Genomic DNA, 17,276 nt, shown 5'->3' with positions numbered 1-17,276 from the left:
ATGTGAACCACTCAAACTTCAGAATTTCTCTTGGACCATTATGCATACTTATAGTCAAACTTTATTAGAAAATACAAAAAGTTATTTAAATTTTATTATGTAACTATGGCCTGACGGCAAGGCACCAGTTGTGGTTGTAGAACTCCAAGGATTGATAATAACATGATATATTGTGAAACAAATAGGCACTGCTTATGAAAGAATGTTTCCACTTAACTGCTTTTTACATATCATAAAGTGTTTAACTACTGTGTTTAGCATGGATGTGCAGCAGCAATGCAAAAAACTGCAGTTCTAGTGAAGCTCATCTTTAGAGGGAGATAATTACATGCTTTACTACTTTTTTTTCCTCTAAAAAAATTCTATTAATCTTTTAATCTTTCTTCCTAATGAAAAGTGTTGCATCGCACTCCTAGAAATCTAACACCAGTAAGCACCATGCAGATGGTGAAAACTTCTCTAAACAGTAACATAGCCTTCTATTTCTCAACATTGTTCATTTTTACTTAGGATTAATCAGTACAAATTTTCTAAAAGTGGATTCTAACGATCTGGGAAGGCAGAAAGAAGAAATAAAAAAATGCTTTCTCTGTAATTATCCAAAATTGTTAACTCCAATCATGAGAAAGAGGAAAAAAAATCTATGTTGAAGTGAAGAAATAAAATTTTAATTTTTAGGATGGCTTGAAGAGAAGAATTCTGTGACAAACCAGGAGCTGCTTTCTGCTGAAAGACATCAGTTGGATAAAGTAATTAATCTTTACATGTTACAGCAGACTCAAAGGCAGTACTTTGCCCTGCATATTAGTACTCCATTTGCCAAAATTCACAGTACACATACATCTGTGGAAGAGCTTACTGGAGGAAATATAAAAAAGAATAAGGTAGAAGAGGCAATTTATTTCTTAAACCAAGGAAAGAAAACCCACAAATCAGCTGAATCAGTTAACTGTAAAGATGTGTCTTCTAAACAAGACAGCTCATCCAGTAGTCAAAACCCTGCATCATTTGCATTTGCTACAAAATGGGACAATGATGATTCTGATCTGAGCAACTTTATCATGCTGAGATCTAAACATACACTCAGCCAAAGAGAGAAAAAAAATTATGTAGATAGTCCTGAAAAAGGTATGTGAACCAGTTTATTCTGCTATTTTTCCAGGTTTAATTGTGCTCTGTTATACCAGTTACGATAAATGCTAGTAGATTTACAGGGGAAAAAAATCCTTTGAAGTCAATGGTAACATTTTTATGACCTTCAATGTAGCTGAATTTTCAGCAAAGAATGTTACCTTTTGAGTTTTTTCTTTAGATATCTTAGGGGATTTTGGTTGGTTGGTTTGGGGGGGGTGTGCTTTGGTTTTAGGGGGGGCTGGGTTTTTTTGTGTGTGTGGTGGAAGTGGGTTTTAATAAAATAACATATGAGTTTATTCCTATTTTGGGAAAGTAACTCCAAATGGTACTTAATCCAGATCTCTGGTGTCCATATATTCTGAATCAGATCTCCTGGCCTCTTTGGAGAAATAGTAGTTATCAATAGTTTGATAGTTAACAGATTAATTGTAGTTATCAAATAGTAACTATCAATACTCTTTTATAGAACCACCATAGCCTAAACAATGAACAAGAGTTAAAGTTCTTCTCTGGAAAGAAGAATTTAAGGCAGTTACCTCATCAAACAATGAGGCAGCACAGGTCACAGGGAAAACAAAGTTGTTGGTAGCCCTGTTCTTGTTGATGACAGTGCTTATGAAAGAATCTCAGGCTATGTGTTGAGTGTTACAGAAACACAAAATAGAGAGGGAAAAGAAGTAGAAGAAATTCCTTATTTGTTTTAAAAAAGGAATATTTGTGATGCAAAATATAAAGAGACAGTGAACATATTTCCAGATTCACTTTTCAGGATAAAGATGTATTTAGAAAGAATATCTTTCATTTTTTGGACTTGACAATAACTTTTATCTGATTTCAGTTATATGTCCCAGCATTAACAAAAAATTAAAGTTGTTACCTAAAAGCTTTCAGCAATAGTTCCTTTAGAATAAAATTGGGATATTTATTTAATTGCAATCTTATGTAATCCTATGGAGGAAATTATTTCTTGGTAAAATTATTCTGTTACTGACACTGGTAGACATGCATAGAACACTTCCATGGCCTCAGAAAGCAACAACCCCAGTTTTGAAAGGAGCTCAAGGTACCTGAACTGAAGTTTTACACTCCCATCTAGTGAACTCTGACTAGAATTGCATCTCCTAACAAGAAATACAAATGTACGGAAAGACAAGCTGTGTTACATTTACAAGTAGGCTTGTGGAGGTTTAACTGAGATAAATGCAGTTTAGAATATGCAGTTTATAAGTAGGTCCCAGTGTTGCATATCAGTTATGTCTGATATATAGAGAACCCATTAAGATGTATAGGTCTTACCACACTGATGTGGTAATAATGTAAGTTATTAGAATCATAGAATCATTTAGGTTAGAAAAGACCTTTGAGATCATCAAGTTCAACCACCAACCCTACTCTACCAAGTACACCCCTAGACCATATCGCCAAGTACCACATCCAAATGACCTTTAAACACATTAAGGGATGGTGACCTAACCACCTCCCTGGGCAGCCTATTGCAATGTCTGACAGCCCGTTCAGTGAAAAAAATTTTTCCTAATGTCAAGCCTAAACCTACCCTGGTGCAGCGTGAGTCCGTTCCCTCTTGTTCTATCATTACCTACCTGTGAGAAGAGACCAGCACCTGCCTCTCTACAATGTCCTTTCAGGTAGCTCGAGAGAGCAATAAGGTCTACCCTCAGCTTCCTTTTCTTAAGACTAAAGAGCCCCACTTCCCTTAGCCACTCTTTATAAGACTTATTCTCCAGGCCTTTCACCAGCTTTGTTGCCCGTCTCTGCACTCTCTCCAGCACCTCAATGTCTTTCTTGTGTTGAGGGGCCCAAAACTGCACACAGTACTTGAGGTGCGGCCTCACCAATGTCGAGTACAGGGGGACAATCACCTCCCTACTCCTGCTGGCCACACTGTTTCTGATACAGGCCAGGATGCTGTTGGCCTTCTTGGCCACCTGGGCACACTGCTGGCTCATGTTCAGCCGGCTGTCGACCAGCACCCCCAGGTCCTTTTCTGCCGGGCAGCTTTCCAGCCACTCATCCCCAAGCCTGTAGCGCTGCATGGGGCGGTTGTGACCCAAGTGCAGGACCTGGCACTTGGCCTTGTTGAAGGTTGTACAATTGGCCTCGGCCCCTTGATCCAGCCTGTCCAGGTCTCTCTGTAAAGCCTCCCTATCCTCAAGAAGATCAACACTCCCACTGCACTTGGTGTCAACTGCACTTGGTGTCATCTGCAATCTTACTAAGGGTGCCTTCTATCCCTTCGTTGAGATCATTGATAAATATGTTAAACAGAAGTGGCCTTAGTATTGTCCCCTGCAGAACACCACTTGTGACCAGCCGCCAGCTGGATTTAACTCCGTTGATCACGACTCTCTGGGCCCGGCCGTCCAGCCCGTGTTTTACCCAGCAGAGTGTGTGCTCATCCAGGCCATCAGCAGCCAGTTTCTTCACTAGAATTCTGTGGGAAACAGTGTCAAAGTCTTTACAGAGGTCGAGGTGAACAATATCCACAGCCTTTCCTTCATCCATCAGGCGGGTCATCTTGTCTTAGAAGGAGATCAGGTTCGTTAAGCAGGACCTGCCTTTCATAAACCCCTGCTGACTGGGCCTGATCACCTGGTTGTTCTGTAAATGACTCATGGTGGCACTCAGGATGATCTGCTCCATGACCTTCCCTGGCACTGAGGTCAGACTCACAGGTCTGCAGTTTCCCAAATCCTCCTTTTGGCCTTTCTTGCAGATGGGTGTCACATTTGCTGTTCTCCAGTCCACTGGGACCTCCCCAGTTAGCCAGGAGTTCTGGTAGATGATGGAAAGAGGCTTGGTGAACACATCCACCAGCTCTTTCAGTACTCTTGGATGTAGCCCATCTGGCCCCATAGACTTGTGTGCATCTCAGTGGTGTAGTAGGTCACTGACCACTTCCTCTTTAAATGTGAAGGCCACATTCTGCCTCCCCTCCCTGTCTTCCCGCTCAAAGGGCTGGGTGTCTAGGGAACAACTAGTTCTGCTACTAAAGACTGAGGCAAAGAAGGCATTGAGCTCCTCAGCCTTTTCCTCATCCTTTGTCACTGTGTTTCCCACTCTATCTAGTAAAGGAGAAAGATTCTTCCTAGGATCTTGTATACTTTTGTAATAATGAAAATTTTTTATTGAGAGTCATTCTGCATTTAACTGAAAATGAGAAACGCCAGCACTGCTTTTAGAGCTCTTCCTTTGTTGTCTCTGTGGTTTGGCTTATTTTTTAAAGATGTCATTCTGTATCACTGAATCAAAGAAAACTTAATAACAACTAAGTGTTATTAAGCAGGTATTCTTTATTGTGGCAGCTGGCGGCACGAGGATAGCTCCTTCCATACATGCGTGCGCAAGCGTTAGGATTCTTGCTTTATATTTACAGCTTTTATACATATTTATTACATTTCTAAGAAAAGGTTGGGTTATTCTAATCATTTCCGGGAATTTATTAACATAATTTCCTCCCATAGTCCTGCCTCAGTCCACCCAAGTTACACCTCCATTGGTGGTCTTTGAGGATGAAGATCTGAGTCTTCCTCATGGTTAAACTCTTGAACTTGTCCTGTGGTGCATGCCCTGTATCATCCTGGGTCTTTTTCCAGTTCACAGAACCAGCTCTTGCTAGCTGCCCTCCTTATCTCTCCTGCTTAGTCCTTTGTGTTCCTTGAGCCCCACAGTCTGATTAGAGGATTCCACCTGGTGTCCTTCATTTGGCTAACTTTGCTTCCATCTTATCTCTAAAGTCTAGTTTGTTAGTCAGCAATGGATACATACACATACTTCGTTACAAACTGGCCTTATTCTTTTTACATCATGGTGTCTACATTTAGCCTGTATCTGGGGCTAAACTATAACAGTTGCTCTATCATCCAACAACCGCTCACCAGGCAGGAGGGGGAATTGGGAAAAGGAGAAGAGACCCATGGGCTGATGTGGAAACATTTAATGAAACGACACCAGTACCAACAAATGTGTACAAAGTTATGCTCAGCCAAATAAATATGCAGCCATCACAATCAATGGGAGAGCAGTCCTCAGGAGCAGGGAGAGGCCAGAGGAGGAGCAGACAGGACCCCAACAGGAGCCCCACAGGAACTCCTCTTCCTCAGCCAACCTTCCCACTTTATAACGACCATGACATTATGGTGTGGGCTACACCAGTAGCCAACCCAGGACAGCTGCCCTGGCTGACTCAAAATTGCTAACAGCCTGCCGAGTATGGCTAGGCTGGAATTCTATCCCAGCCAAACCAGGACACATGTTTAGTTCTGAAAATATACAGAGGGGAAGCAGTAAAAACAGTTAATTGATCCAATTTTGAACGCTGTATACCTTTTCAAAATCAGGAAGGTATTTTTAACTTAACTGGAAAAAAAAATTGTTTTATCTTTTCTTTCTGTCTCTATATGGTCGGTTTGTTTTCTGAGGAAACTGACATTCTTAACTAGAACAAATCAGCAATATTTAGGAGACACCTACTCAGCCAGAACCCCTCTCAGAAATAAAGAGGTAGTGCTGCTGCTGTGGGCAGAAGCTGTAGCTCGTGCATCACTATTTGTAAGGAAGAAGGGAAGGCAGCTTAGAAATGCTAACAAGTTGCAAAAGATACAGCTATAACACAGGAGAAAAAGTTATTTTCAATAAGCAATTTTTCTTTGCCTTTTATTTCCTGCCATTTGCAGCTTCCATGTTCTTTCTGGATCACTTATAGTATCTAACCTTTTCTACTCACACTCACTGAGATACTTTTATAGTTTGAGCTTCTTATAGTCAGCAGCAACTTTTCTCTCTTATGTACTTTCTCTCCATATAAAGGCATGTGAGCTTTCCTGTGGAACTATGTTACACAGATACAGTTCCAGCTCCTTAATTTTTGCAGCTCTGTATTTCTGCTCTGTGGCAAAGGAACCTGATAATGCCTGACTTTTTGGGCAGTGAAGGTTGACAGGGCCTCATCTCTCTCTGTGTCTTGATGTTTTTCCATATTATATGAGCCCACGAAGACAATAAAGAAGTTCATGAAAAGAAAATGTATGTGTCATAGAAACTACTTCATTTGAAAATATTTTTGCATGTTGTCATGATCTGATCTAATGGTGGAACAATTTGGCAGAAGTTAAACCCCCTTGCTTTCTAACCGACCTCAGGTAATCCTGGGTGGCTAGGGGCGGCTGAGCTTAACTCCTGAGTGATGCTCAGTTAGATGTTTTATTGGGACTCAGGTTCGCAATTCTCAGAAACAGAACAAAGACTCAAATGGAGTCAAGTGCTAACTCAATTTATTGAACTACCAATGTTCACGTTAAGAAGAAGAGAGAAAGAGAGAGAAAGAAAAAGAAAGGGAGAGGAGAGAGAGAGAGAAAGGGTCAGTCGCCAGATAACTACCACGGATCTTCGGCGTCCCATCAATCCGATGAGTCTTTTAGGGTCTTTGTGCCTTCGATGTCCAGCAGTGAAGGGGTCTGTCCACAGCAAGAGACAAGAAAGGGCCAGCCCTGTTCTTCACAGCTTTTGCTTTTTATAGTGATGTCTCGCTCCATATTTGGAATTAGTTTTCCTGTCCATGCCTCCCACCTGCTGGTGGGGAGCGTGCCCCGTACTGTCCCTAGAAGGTCCTCGGATTTTCCAGAGGGTCTGAGCCTCCAACCCTGGGCCCAGATGCCTGTTCAGTGGGTCGTGGTCAGAGTGGGGCATGGTGTGCACCTGTTGTCATCTGTCCTTCTTGGGGCAGGGAGGGAGGGGCCTGTTGCTGTGGTAACGAAGTCTTGCAGTTAGAAGGGGCTGTTGAGGCATACATACAGACAAACTGACTTTTCTTTTTAGTCTCTTTCGTGTGTAGAATCACTTATGGAATAGTTTTCTTATTCATTGAGCTGATGTTGTGACATTTGTAGCTAAATGTTCACTTGTGGTTTAATGATTTAGCACTACAACCTGAAGAACAGCATATACATGTTCAGAAAGAGGACAGTCCTGTTTGTGAGACTATAAGAATAGAGGAAGAAAAACAAGAGAATGAAGACAGTGTCATAGTTGATATTCAAGCATCAGGTATACTATTTTGGGATATGCTTTATTTTATATAGCTTTGCAATGTAATTTTATATTAAAGAGTACTACTCAGACAAATATGAAAATTATTAGGCTTAGTCTCTGCTCATGTGACTGAAAAATTCCAAATAGGTGAATATTTATTTTGACACAGGTGTGAAAGCAGGCTATGGAATTCTGTCTTAAAACTAAAGCCAATTGCATGCAAGCTGAAAAGTGCAGACTTTGAGTTATGTCTGATCTAAATCAGCGGAGATGAAATTTCTTCATGCCAATTAGAACCCTCAAATTATTATTCTGCATTTGTTTCTGTGACAGAGTAAATGAGAGATTTGGAGACTGAAGGGATTGGCAGTCATTTTGGTAGGAAATGTATTTAACACAGTAGTAATCCACTATGGATTTATCTCATACATGACTGAGCCCTGTGAGCTCCTACAGTTGAACTTTCCAAAGTGTTATATCAAAGAACATGCACTGTCGACAATTTTGTCATGCAGTAGAAATGATGAAGAACCCAGAAGATATTTATCCAAGTTATTATACAGCCTCAAAATAAGCACGCCCAGTGCTAGAAAGTTGTATGCCTAGCACAGATTAGTTTTGTTTCCCATGGAAATGCATTCACTCCAACCTTGTGCTTAAGGGAGTCTCATTCACAGAACTGGTGAAAGTAGAGTAGTATTTTCATCTGTTCACATCTGAGATGAGAATCATGTAACAGCTGTAAGCTTATTTTTTAATTATTTTCTTAAATTTTGAAGCAAGACTCCTTTAATGCAACTGGAAAAAAATCTAAAGCTTTTCTGCAGTCAAAACAAAACTTAAATTTTGCAAAGGTAGTATTTGTTGGGACTGCATGTCCCGTTACAGTCCTTGAAATGGTGGCCTTGCACCATGAAGGAAAGGAATCTTTCTCAAAACCGAGCTGTAGCCAAAATAGAGATTAGAAAGATTCACACAAGCATTTTATGTAACAGTGGAACATTAAAGATGCATGATTAGAAATACACTTTAGAAAGAAAATGATACATTGATACAGGAATGCCCCAATTAAATTATGCAGTCGACATCCAAAATTCTGTAGTATCTGAGTGATTTCCATAAAGGTTTAAAAACTGGACATAATAATACACCTTTTTATAGAGTGCTTAAAAATATGAAGTTAATTGCTGTTATGAAATAATTCATTGACCAAGTGAAGTTGTCAGCTGCTAGTCAAATAATTTGTATAGATCAGTTGAAAATATTTTTGAAAAGTAATAGTAAATCTTTGAAAATTAAGAAATGCAGAGTTCTGATCTTGTTGATGTGATCAGCTCAACTATAATTTAAAAAAGGGATATGGAAGAGTTTCACCTTCTTACCTGAGGAAAAGAACATCCCTTTCAACTCATTCAGCAATTGACAGCTCTGTCATGGATGCTGACAGCAAGAGACTCAGTTGTAGTTTCAAAAGAATTGTAAAACAGACACCCAGAAGCTATTAAGAACTGTTAGTATGAAAACACAAAGAGACTAACAGATTGGCTTGTTTAGCCTTGCTAGACAAAGACATTAGGATTTAATTACTGGGGAAGGAGAAAGGCTGTTTAGTTGAACTTATAGTAACAAGCGGATGTAAAGAGACTAAGTCTAAGTTTAGACTACAAAGTAGAAGGCGGCTGTAGAGCAGTGGAATAACAGTACAATCTTAATGGGAGTCACGGGAGCAGAAAATCCTAACTTTCATCATGGAATTTGATATCAGTTTATGAAATTCATGGAATAATATGGTTGCCTGCTGTGAGGATCAGCTTATTTCTACCATGCAGGAGGCTCCCTGGTGAGCAACTGTTTCTCTATTTATGTTACAGCTTTCATGAAAAAGTCAGTGTTGTTTGGATTTTGCTAGGGCTTTCAAATATTCTTGTCCAGTAGTAGTATATGAATTCAAACTTTATGATTATGTTTTGTTTATTGTGCTATCCAGAAAGCCAATGCCAGGCGTACTGCCTCTTGGAAGCAGCAGCCACTTCTGTTCTGAAAGATTTGACACATCTGGGTGTACTTGCTTCTGTAAATTGGAGCTTTGACAGCGTTAAATTTGATCATACAAGGTTTTTCTTAAAGCAGCAAGAGAAAGTGATATGTGATGATTTTAAGGAAGGTATTAAATTAATGATGAGATTATTATTGTTTAATTATAAATTAATGATAAGACTTTCAGCAGTTTATCTTGTAGAGTAATTGATTTCCTTGTTTCCAAAATAATGTCTCCTAGTTCTTCAGCATTACATTTATTAAACTCAGTATTGTGATAAAGTATTCTTATTGAATTTTGTTTGAAAATATTTTAGATATACTTCAGAAATGTTGCTTCTATATCAAACAATGTTTAATTTTTTTTCATGCTAGATTTTAAAATGAAAAGCTATATGGTTTTGTTGTTTCTTTCCTTTTAGTAGCTATTTTTTGTCACACCTGCATGATGCAACATGCTAAACCTATGTTAGAAATGAGAAGAAAAGAATCCATGTTGATTTGGTTTCTTTCTGACTCCATTTCTTTCTTATATGGCATGTGAAAACCCTGTAAAACCAGAAAAATTAAAACAAAAGCCAGCAAAGTCAGTGACCCCTTACAAAGATTTTTGGCTATAAAGAGAGGGTCAGGAAAACGTCACAACAAAATACAGACTGTGTTTGAGGAAGATTTAGAAATCTATTGGGTATTTTGGATTATTTTTGAGTTGTACTGCACATACTTGAGAACTAGTTGTAAGGATAACATAGCAGCAAGGCTGCTACCTGCCAAGTTTTTATGTTACATCACAAGTTATGCGACAAACTTTAGCTATCTCAACTTTATTGCTTTATGTGCTGAAAGTATTTTTCTCAAAATAAAGCTGATGATAATGAAATTGCAAATGAGAGAGAAGGCAAACATAAAAGAATTTAGAGGTCTCTGCAGAATGACAGCCTGTGATCTATAGACTTGTCAGCAGCAGGGTTCTCTTAATTCGAGGGAGCTTACAAAAGAGTAAACACCATCTTCACAAACATGAGGGAGAAACTCAGTGTCTGTATCTGTATTAGGGAGTCACAGAAAGGAAAACATTGCTGAGAAAAGTGTACAGAGTGTACTGCTTCTCAAAATCAAGGAAAAAGTATGTGAAAGTCTGCATTTTGAGTCAAGATTAATTTGAGAAAACCTACATCCTTTCAAATACAGTTTGCGTGCTGTAGAAATGTAGCCTGAAGTAGGAGCTGAGCTGAGTGGCGTGCTTATTTAAACTTCAGGGACCTCTTTGCTTGTAGATCCGCTGCGCAGTATATTACCAATTGCTAAAAGTTACAGCAGTTAAATCAATGAAAACGTTTAGTGGCTTAAATACTGGTGAGGTAAATAGTCATCTATTGGACCTTCCTTTTAAAGGCAAGTGTTTTCTGAGAAATGGATAATATTTACCCATCCCTTGTTATCCAGAAATAACTGTGGTTGAACACAAAATTGACCGATGAAATAGGTGAGTCCTTGGACTACAGCTGAAGGAACACAGTAAAAACTTTATGCTCTGGTTTAAAATACTGAAAAGTCAGTCTGTAGCTACTGTTGTCTGCACTGAAGAGACAGAAAAGGGCATGGGAGGTCTTGCATTTTGTCCCCAGCTAAAGAAGCAGAAGGAGATAAGAGTTTTCTTGCTGGAAGGTCCATAGAAATGAGGAAGATTCTAACATATCCAATCCATTCCTAATGAATATTTCTCTTAACTGTATAGGAGATTGCAAAACTTCCCTGGTAACTTTCTTCTCTCTTTCATTGCCTTCTTGGTTTTAAATAGTTTGACAATATCCCATCTCATTCCACTTTACTCTAAAGTATACTGATTCATTTTCTTATTGTGAACACAGAAAACAATCACTTAGTATGACAGTGTTGATCTATTAGGAGATTATTATTCCCCTGCTGGTCTTTTCTTTCTGCACCAAATATCACCAAATGCTCCAGCCTTTTGTCATAAAATGTGGTTTCTTACTGTCTTGCTTTGTCTCTAAATGACCTGTATGCCTCACTGAGTTTTTATGGTGAGTGGTGTCAAGAGCTGGACATAGTCCTTCACTGACAGAGATGAACAGTTGCTTTCTGTCTTTTGATACAGAACAGTGGCAAGATCTTTGTCTTCCATGCTGTTTCCAGCTAATTGTTCTGTAAGCTGTGTTTGTAAGTTTGATTTTTCCTTCCCAAGTGCTTCACTTGTCTTTTTGAATTAAAAGCTATGTTGATCCCAGTACACAGAACTAGCTAATATTTTTCTTGTGTAATGCATCATGTTCAACAATATCCTTGATTAGCTGTAGTCATTTATTCTTTAATTATCTTTGTCAACCATTTTTTAGCATCTTGAAATACGCTTTTTATTAGTAAGTCTACTTACTCTGCAGCAGTCACATATTTCCTTTCTTAAGGTAGTGAACCACATCACTCCCTGTGTGCAATTCCCAAAAATGTCCTCCTTCATCAGACTAATAATTCCTTCCTGTTCAGTCAAGTCCTTGAAGTGACTTGGGTGCATAGGGGTGCATAATTCAGAATAGGTAGCCCATAAATTGTTTGATTTACTCTGTGGGTCCCATAAGAAGTAGGTGTCCTCCAAATTTACCTTCTCAAAGGTTAAGATTCTTATCAGGAGAGGTTAATTAGGTGTCAGGAAGGTAATACCAGAGTTAAGACTCTACATGGGTCATTACTGAAGAAAATAGGAATTTTTCTCATGATATGTGTGAAGAGTAGCTGGGTCCAAATAATTTGCCATAAAGAATATGGCTTTTATAGGCTAAAATTTGTTTAAAGGGTTGTGTAAAAAGCTCAATTTGAGGTTATCACTGCTTTAAAATTGCTTATTGATTAGTGGATAATCTGCCATTTTGATTTCTTGGAAAGAGTTCTGCAAAGTTTGGAAAATGGGTTAGATGGAGTTACAGCGCTGTTGAAAAATGTAGTGATTTGACTAATCAGATGAGGAAATAATAATGTGAACAGCTGGGCTTGTATGACAGAATAAAAGATGGGAGATTTATCAGTTTCCGTGTACTTAAAGGTGGCCTTACTAAAATTAGTAAGGCAGTGTGGATTTAATGGCACACCTAGGGGAGCTGTTATCCCCTCCTCCAGCAAGCACTGACTGTCCTTACAGACCTTTGAAAAACACTTCCCTGTGTGCCACTTGTTCTGGGTCATATGACAAGGGAAAAGTTATACTATCTCATAAACTTTTTGCCAAGCCCACCGAATCCAGCCTTTCAAGATTATGTCTGTTTAAGTGTGTTTAATGAAAATTCTGAGGTACCAGGATCTTTAAAATTGGTTACGTATGTATAGCATGATTTCTGAAATTTTATACAGACCACACCTGTGTCTTCTATCTGTAAAGGTAAAACAGAAGAGAAGAAGATCAAGCTGTTCAGACGTGCTGCTCTGGTGCACCTGCTGGTGACAGTTCGAGATCTTCTATTAACCTGTGGCTTGGACACAGCACTAGGTTTGTTTTTAGTAGTGAATAATGATACCTGGAAAAACAATGCTTTGTGTGTATTCTGCAGCCCAAACTTCATGCTTGTAGGCTGTGATTCTTTGCCATCGGTATACTTCCATCATAGCTTCAGTATGATATTCAGCACCCTTTGCTTCCCTATTTCTGTTTAATCATTAGAAATTAATTTGCTCCACATTGTACTTTGGTAGTGTATTTGCTCAGTTCATGACTATTATACCGCTGTTTATGTTACTACATGGATTTGCCTAAGAAACATTCACATGAACTTCCACATATAAAATGTGTTGTCTTGTATCTCAAAATGACAAATTTTCATTGGAATTTCTGTGTGGAAACTGAGAAATATGCAAAAATGGCAAGTCCTTTGTTGCTTACAATCCACCTTCTGCAAGTGTGGAACACTTTCCACCTAAAAATATTCTTAGGCTCCTTGGAAATCAGGTACTTAAAAACAAGGGCATTTTAAGCAAAACTCAAATATTATCTAATGTATCATGAGGCAGGGAGTTTGGAGTTACAATCCAATTCTTAGCACTGGACTTAGAAGCTTTTTGTGAGCTTTTCTGGTCTTATGCAATTTGGATTTGGAATATTAAAATTTGTTGTAACCCAGTTTTATGCCTGAAGTGATAAAGCCATGCTTGTCAAGTCCCCATAGTTGTGTATTGTGAATTTTCAGATAGAATAGATTCATAAGGAGCTGAAGTCAGCTTTTATGAATGCCTTAGGAAAGTCAGGCTCCATCTGTCTTTACAGGACATAAGGCAGTTTATAGCATCTAACTTCAGTCGCTCTGAGTTATCCCTTGGTGGAGGGTGTTTCCTTAAAATTGTTGTAAAATGGAAAACATCTGCCATAAACTGAACTGTGGGGAAAAGGTATTATTTTCAGTTCACTTAAATATTCCTAGCAATAAAAGAGTAGGAAGAAAAATACAAAATTAATATATAAGTAGAATCCTAAGTAGAATTCTTTGCTACAATTACTATAAACAACATAGGAGGATGAGAGGGAGACAAATAAGCAGTTCTTCCTCCTCTGTTCTGTTGTAGCAAGAGCACTCCTAGATGATATCACAAAATTACACAGCACCTGTCCTGCCAGATCCCAGCAACACCTCACACAGAAAACTGCACAAGTAAAAAAGATCTGAAAAAAAACCTTAGAAAATTGACACCGGTACTAAGTAGGCCCTGTAGTCCTCACTTTTGTTGTGGTGTTGTGCTGCGCTGTGTGACTGTGTGATTCATCAGATATAGTTATCTTAGATATATTTTTCTTTACGCATTTTCAAATAACCCCAGCGTTGCTCACCATTTACTTACAAAAGGCATCATTCAGAGTTGAGAAATAGTTGTGATGATGAGTGGTGAAAATACAGGACAAGCTTTGGACATTGGGAATCTAAATAAAGTTGTTATTTAATATAAACCATGTAGACTAGTTAAATATAACAGTGCTCCTGGTGGTATCTGCAGCTATAGAATGCAATGTTCTATAATTCTAGCTGGAGTCATGTAGCAGATAGTACAGGAGGTATAGCAGTTTTGTAAAGGCCATTTATGTACCTAATTAGTAGTAATAGTATCCTTACATATTGGTGAGCCATTAAATGTTCACCTTTTTTGTGCAAGATACCTTCACATAAATTTAAGATTTATATAGAGATTAAAAACAAACCTTAGCAATTATTTTTTGTCACTGCAGTTGCTTCTTTTGTTGCTTTATTAACAGTTTTTTTGTCCAAGGCAAAGGATATCTATAAAAACGTCTTAGAATCCTGTTTGAATAACATCTGGAGGCAGTTGAAGATTGTACAGTACAGCAGCCAGAAAAAGTGTGAAACAAATCCCAAAATAACAGAGCTTCAGTGTCAAATGTTAAATTGGATGCAACGTTATGGAGAGGAACACAAGGTTAACAATGTAAACCATTTCTCTAAGCAAACAAAACTACTCCAGACTACACAAGTAATTAAGAAACTGTCTTTCAACAAGGGTTGGTTTATGGAAGAAAGTCTTATCATTACCTTTCCAATTCACAGTATCTGTTAAATAAGGGTAACATAAAGTTTAAGACCTCTATTGGGAGCAGTGCAGGTTTCTGTTTGATCAAACCTGCCCTGGTTGCATGACTGAAATAACATGCATATGATTTTTAACATTGCCAGGGCTTTATCTTGTTGCAGGTGGTTCTGTTTCCCTGGTAAGTATATGGTATCACATTACTTACTGAAAATTATGTTATAAGGTTTTGTTTGAAGGCCTCAGTCTTCTGGTGCAAAAAGAATCATAGTACAAGTCAGAATTTTGTACTTGTACAGTGTGGCTCAGAGAAAACACACCATGGAGGACATGGATATTGTTATCCATAGATGACCTCTGCTTAACCCATGTATAGGCAAATCTCCTGGCATTATAGTTACATAAGAAGCAAATATCCATGAGTGATAGTTATAGCATGGAGAACAGTTATGGAGGAGATTCAAGTTATCCAAAGATTTATTTTTTTCTGGATATGTGAACATTTTGGGTGATACTATGCAGTGCAAACCACCATTTTCCTTTGCAGAATATTTGTTACTTATTTCCAGAATACTATGTCAGAGTTTAGGGAATGTCTGGATGATGGTCTTAATCCTACAGTTTAGTTTTAGGTACTCCTGTGAGGAACGGGGAGTTGGACTTGATGATCTTTATGGGTCCCTTCCAACTTGAGATATTCTATGATTCTGTGCTTATCATTCTGGAATACTCCAAGGTTTCCATTTTTGCCGCCTGCTTAGTCAATCTAGTACTTTCTGTGCAAAGGAGAAAGAAAGATATATACAGGCTGAAAGAATAATTTTTTTACAGTACTAGAGTTTCTCTTACTTGTCTTCTTCCAGATACTAATCATAACAAGGATGGACTCTGAGAGAGAAAAAGCTGTCCTCATTCACGCTTTATCCAGAGTAGAAGGTAAATAATTATTTTAACATGTATTTTTGAAAGAAAAAGTGGCTGTTATTCTGTGCATCACTGCATTCCTGTTTGTATGCTTTTTGCAGGTGCTTTTCCCTTTTCTCCTCATCAAGAACCTTTCTATATACTTTTCTCACTGTTTGCTGTTTCCTAACTCTTCCATCAGACCTTTTTTCCTTTCTTGTAGCTTTGTTTTCCTCTGATTAAGAGTTCTGGTATGATGTTTTCTGTTGCAAGAGAATGAAAGTTCATCTGTTAAGTCAAAGATTTATTTAACAGAACACAAAAGGAAATGTGGGCAGCCCATTGCCTAATTATAATTGCATCTATTGTCTTGGTCAGATTGTCTGATTGTTTTTAGCTGATCAGTGGTCACAAGTTTTCTTCCTTGCAAGCTTATTAAGAGCAGTTAGAATTTAAGTATTAACTAAGCTCCCTAGCATAAAACCTTAAATGAGTAGTTAGGTAGAGATCATTATTTCCCTTTGTTGCTGACCTTGTTTGCTGGTTTGCTAAATATGTAAACTTAAGCTGTAGCAATCTGTTAAACTAAAGAAAAACAAATACTATTTCCAATATCCCAGCCACCACTGGTGTGAGCCACGCTTTCACATTAGTTCATCATTTTACCGATGAGTAATTTTTGTACGAGCTTGTTCAACATCACAGATTCAGCTGGTAAAACAAACATGTTTCAGGAAGGTTGTTATTTGAGCCTGTACTTAGGTTTAGAGCAAGCCACTGATTCCTTTCATGTTGCTTTTTAAAACCCAATGTAACTCCTTGCTTGAAACTTATCAAGTGTCATGTATTGTATTGTTCTTTTGCCTTTAAAAGTAAAGTTAAATTTCCTGTGCTCTTAAAAGAAGAAAGCCTGTCTTTTAGAATGTTTTGAAAGGGAGGTGGAATGTTCACAATCCTTTTACTAATAATAATATTTAATGAAAAGTATTTTATTTGTTTTAAGATCTTAAGACTTGGTTGCAAACACAGGTCAATCCAACTAACCAAGCTTTTGAAAAGAGGCATTTGTGTTATACAAATATCCCTTTTTAGCTACATCTTCCAGTCATACTTATAAAACTTGAAGTGTAAAGGAATTTAAATGAAAAAGGGGCAAAGATGCTTCCTTTTGCACTAGCCTTTCATTTTTTGTTTTAAGGTAGTCGGGTTGTGATTTCAAGTGAGACATTAAACTTGTTCACATTACTTCCTCCTGGGGTTCAAAAATGGAAGCTTCTAAATCATTATAATCACTGCAATATAAACTGAAATTGTGTAAGACTTCATCAAGACAGATAACGTAATACATAGATTTTTAATATCCTGTGTTCTTCCACATTTGCTGCTTACTGCTGTGCATTTATTCATACCCACAGAGGCTCATTTGTTTGATTAAGGCTTTAATTCTTTTTACGCAGGTTTAAAAGCTATGGATTTGAATTCTGAGAAAAAAGGAACCTTTTTAGGTTGTAAAGATATCATAAGCAAGTAAGTTAAATTCTTGGGTTTTGAGAACAAAGTCTTTGCTCAGGACTAATGTCAGTGAAACTTTTGTTACTTTTGTTCATTTCCATGGG

At 38.0% G+C, this 17,276-nt stretch overlaps 1 protein-coding gene across 1 annotated transcript in view; it reads left to right on the top strand.

Moving 5' to 3' along the window:
- The window catches only part of SHOC1 (shortage in chiasmata 1), a 57,410-nt gene that overhangs the window by 27,236 nt on the left and 12,898 nt on the right, over nt 1–17,276 (top strand). Inside the window, 7 exon segments of the mRNA XM_086480472.1 lie at nt 679–1,128; nt 7,072–7,197; nt 9,170–9,346; nt 12,611–12,718; nt 14,468–14,658; nt 15,621–15,693; nt 17,118–17,187. Of these exon segments, the coding sequence (XP_086336598.1) occupies nt 679–1,128; nt 7,072–7,197; nt 9,170–9,346; nt 12,611–12,718; nt 14,468–14,658; nt 15,621–15,693; nt 17,118–17,187 (1,195 nt within the window).

This window comes from Leptosomus discolor, chromosome Z, assembly GCF_034619465.1.
Source record: "Leptosomus discolor isolate bLepDis1 chromosome Z, bLepDis1.hap2, whole genome shotgun sequence".
NCBI classification, from domain to species: domain Eukaryota; kingdom Metazoa; phylum Chordata; class Aves; order Leptosomiformes; family Leptosomidae; genus Leptosomus; species Leptosomus discolor.
The sequence above is the reverse complement of the archived record's forward strand: the minus strand, read 5'-3'. Positions and strand labels throughout refer to the sequence as shown.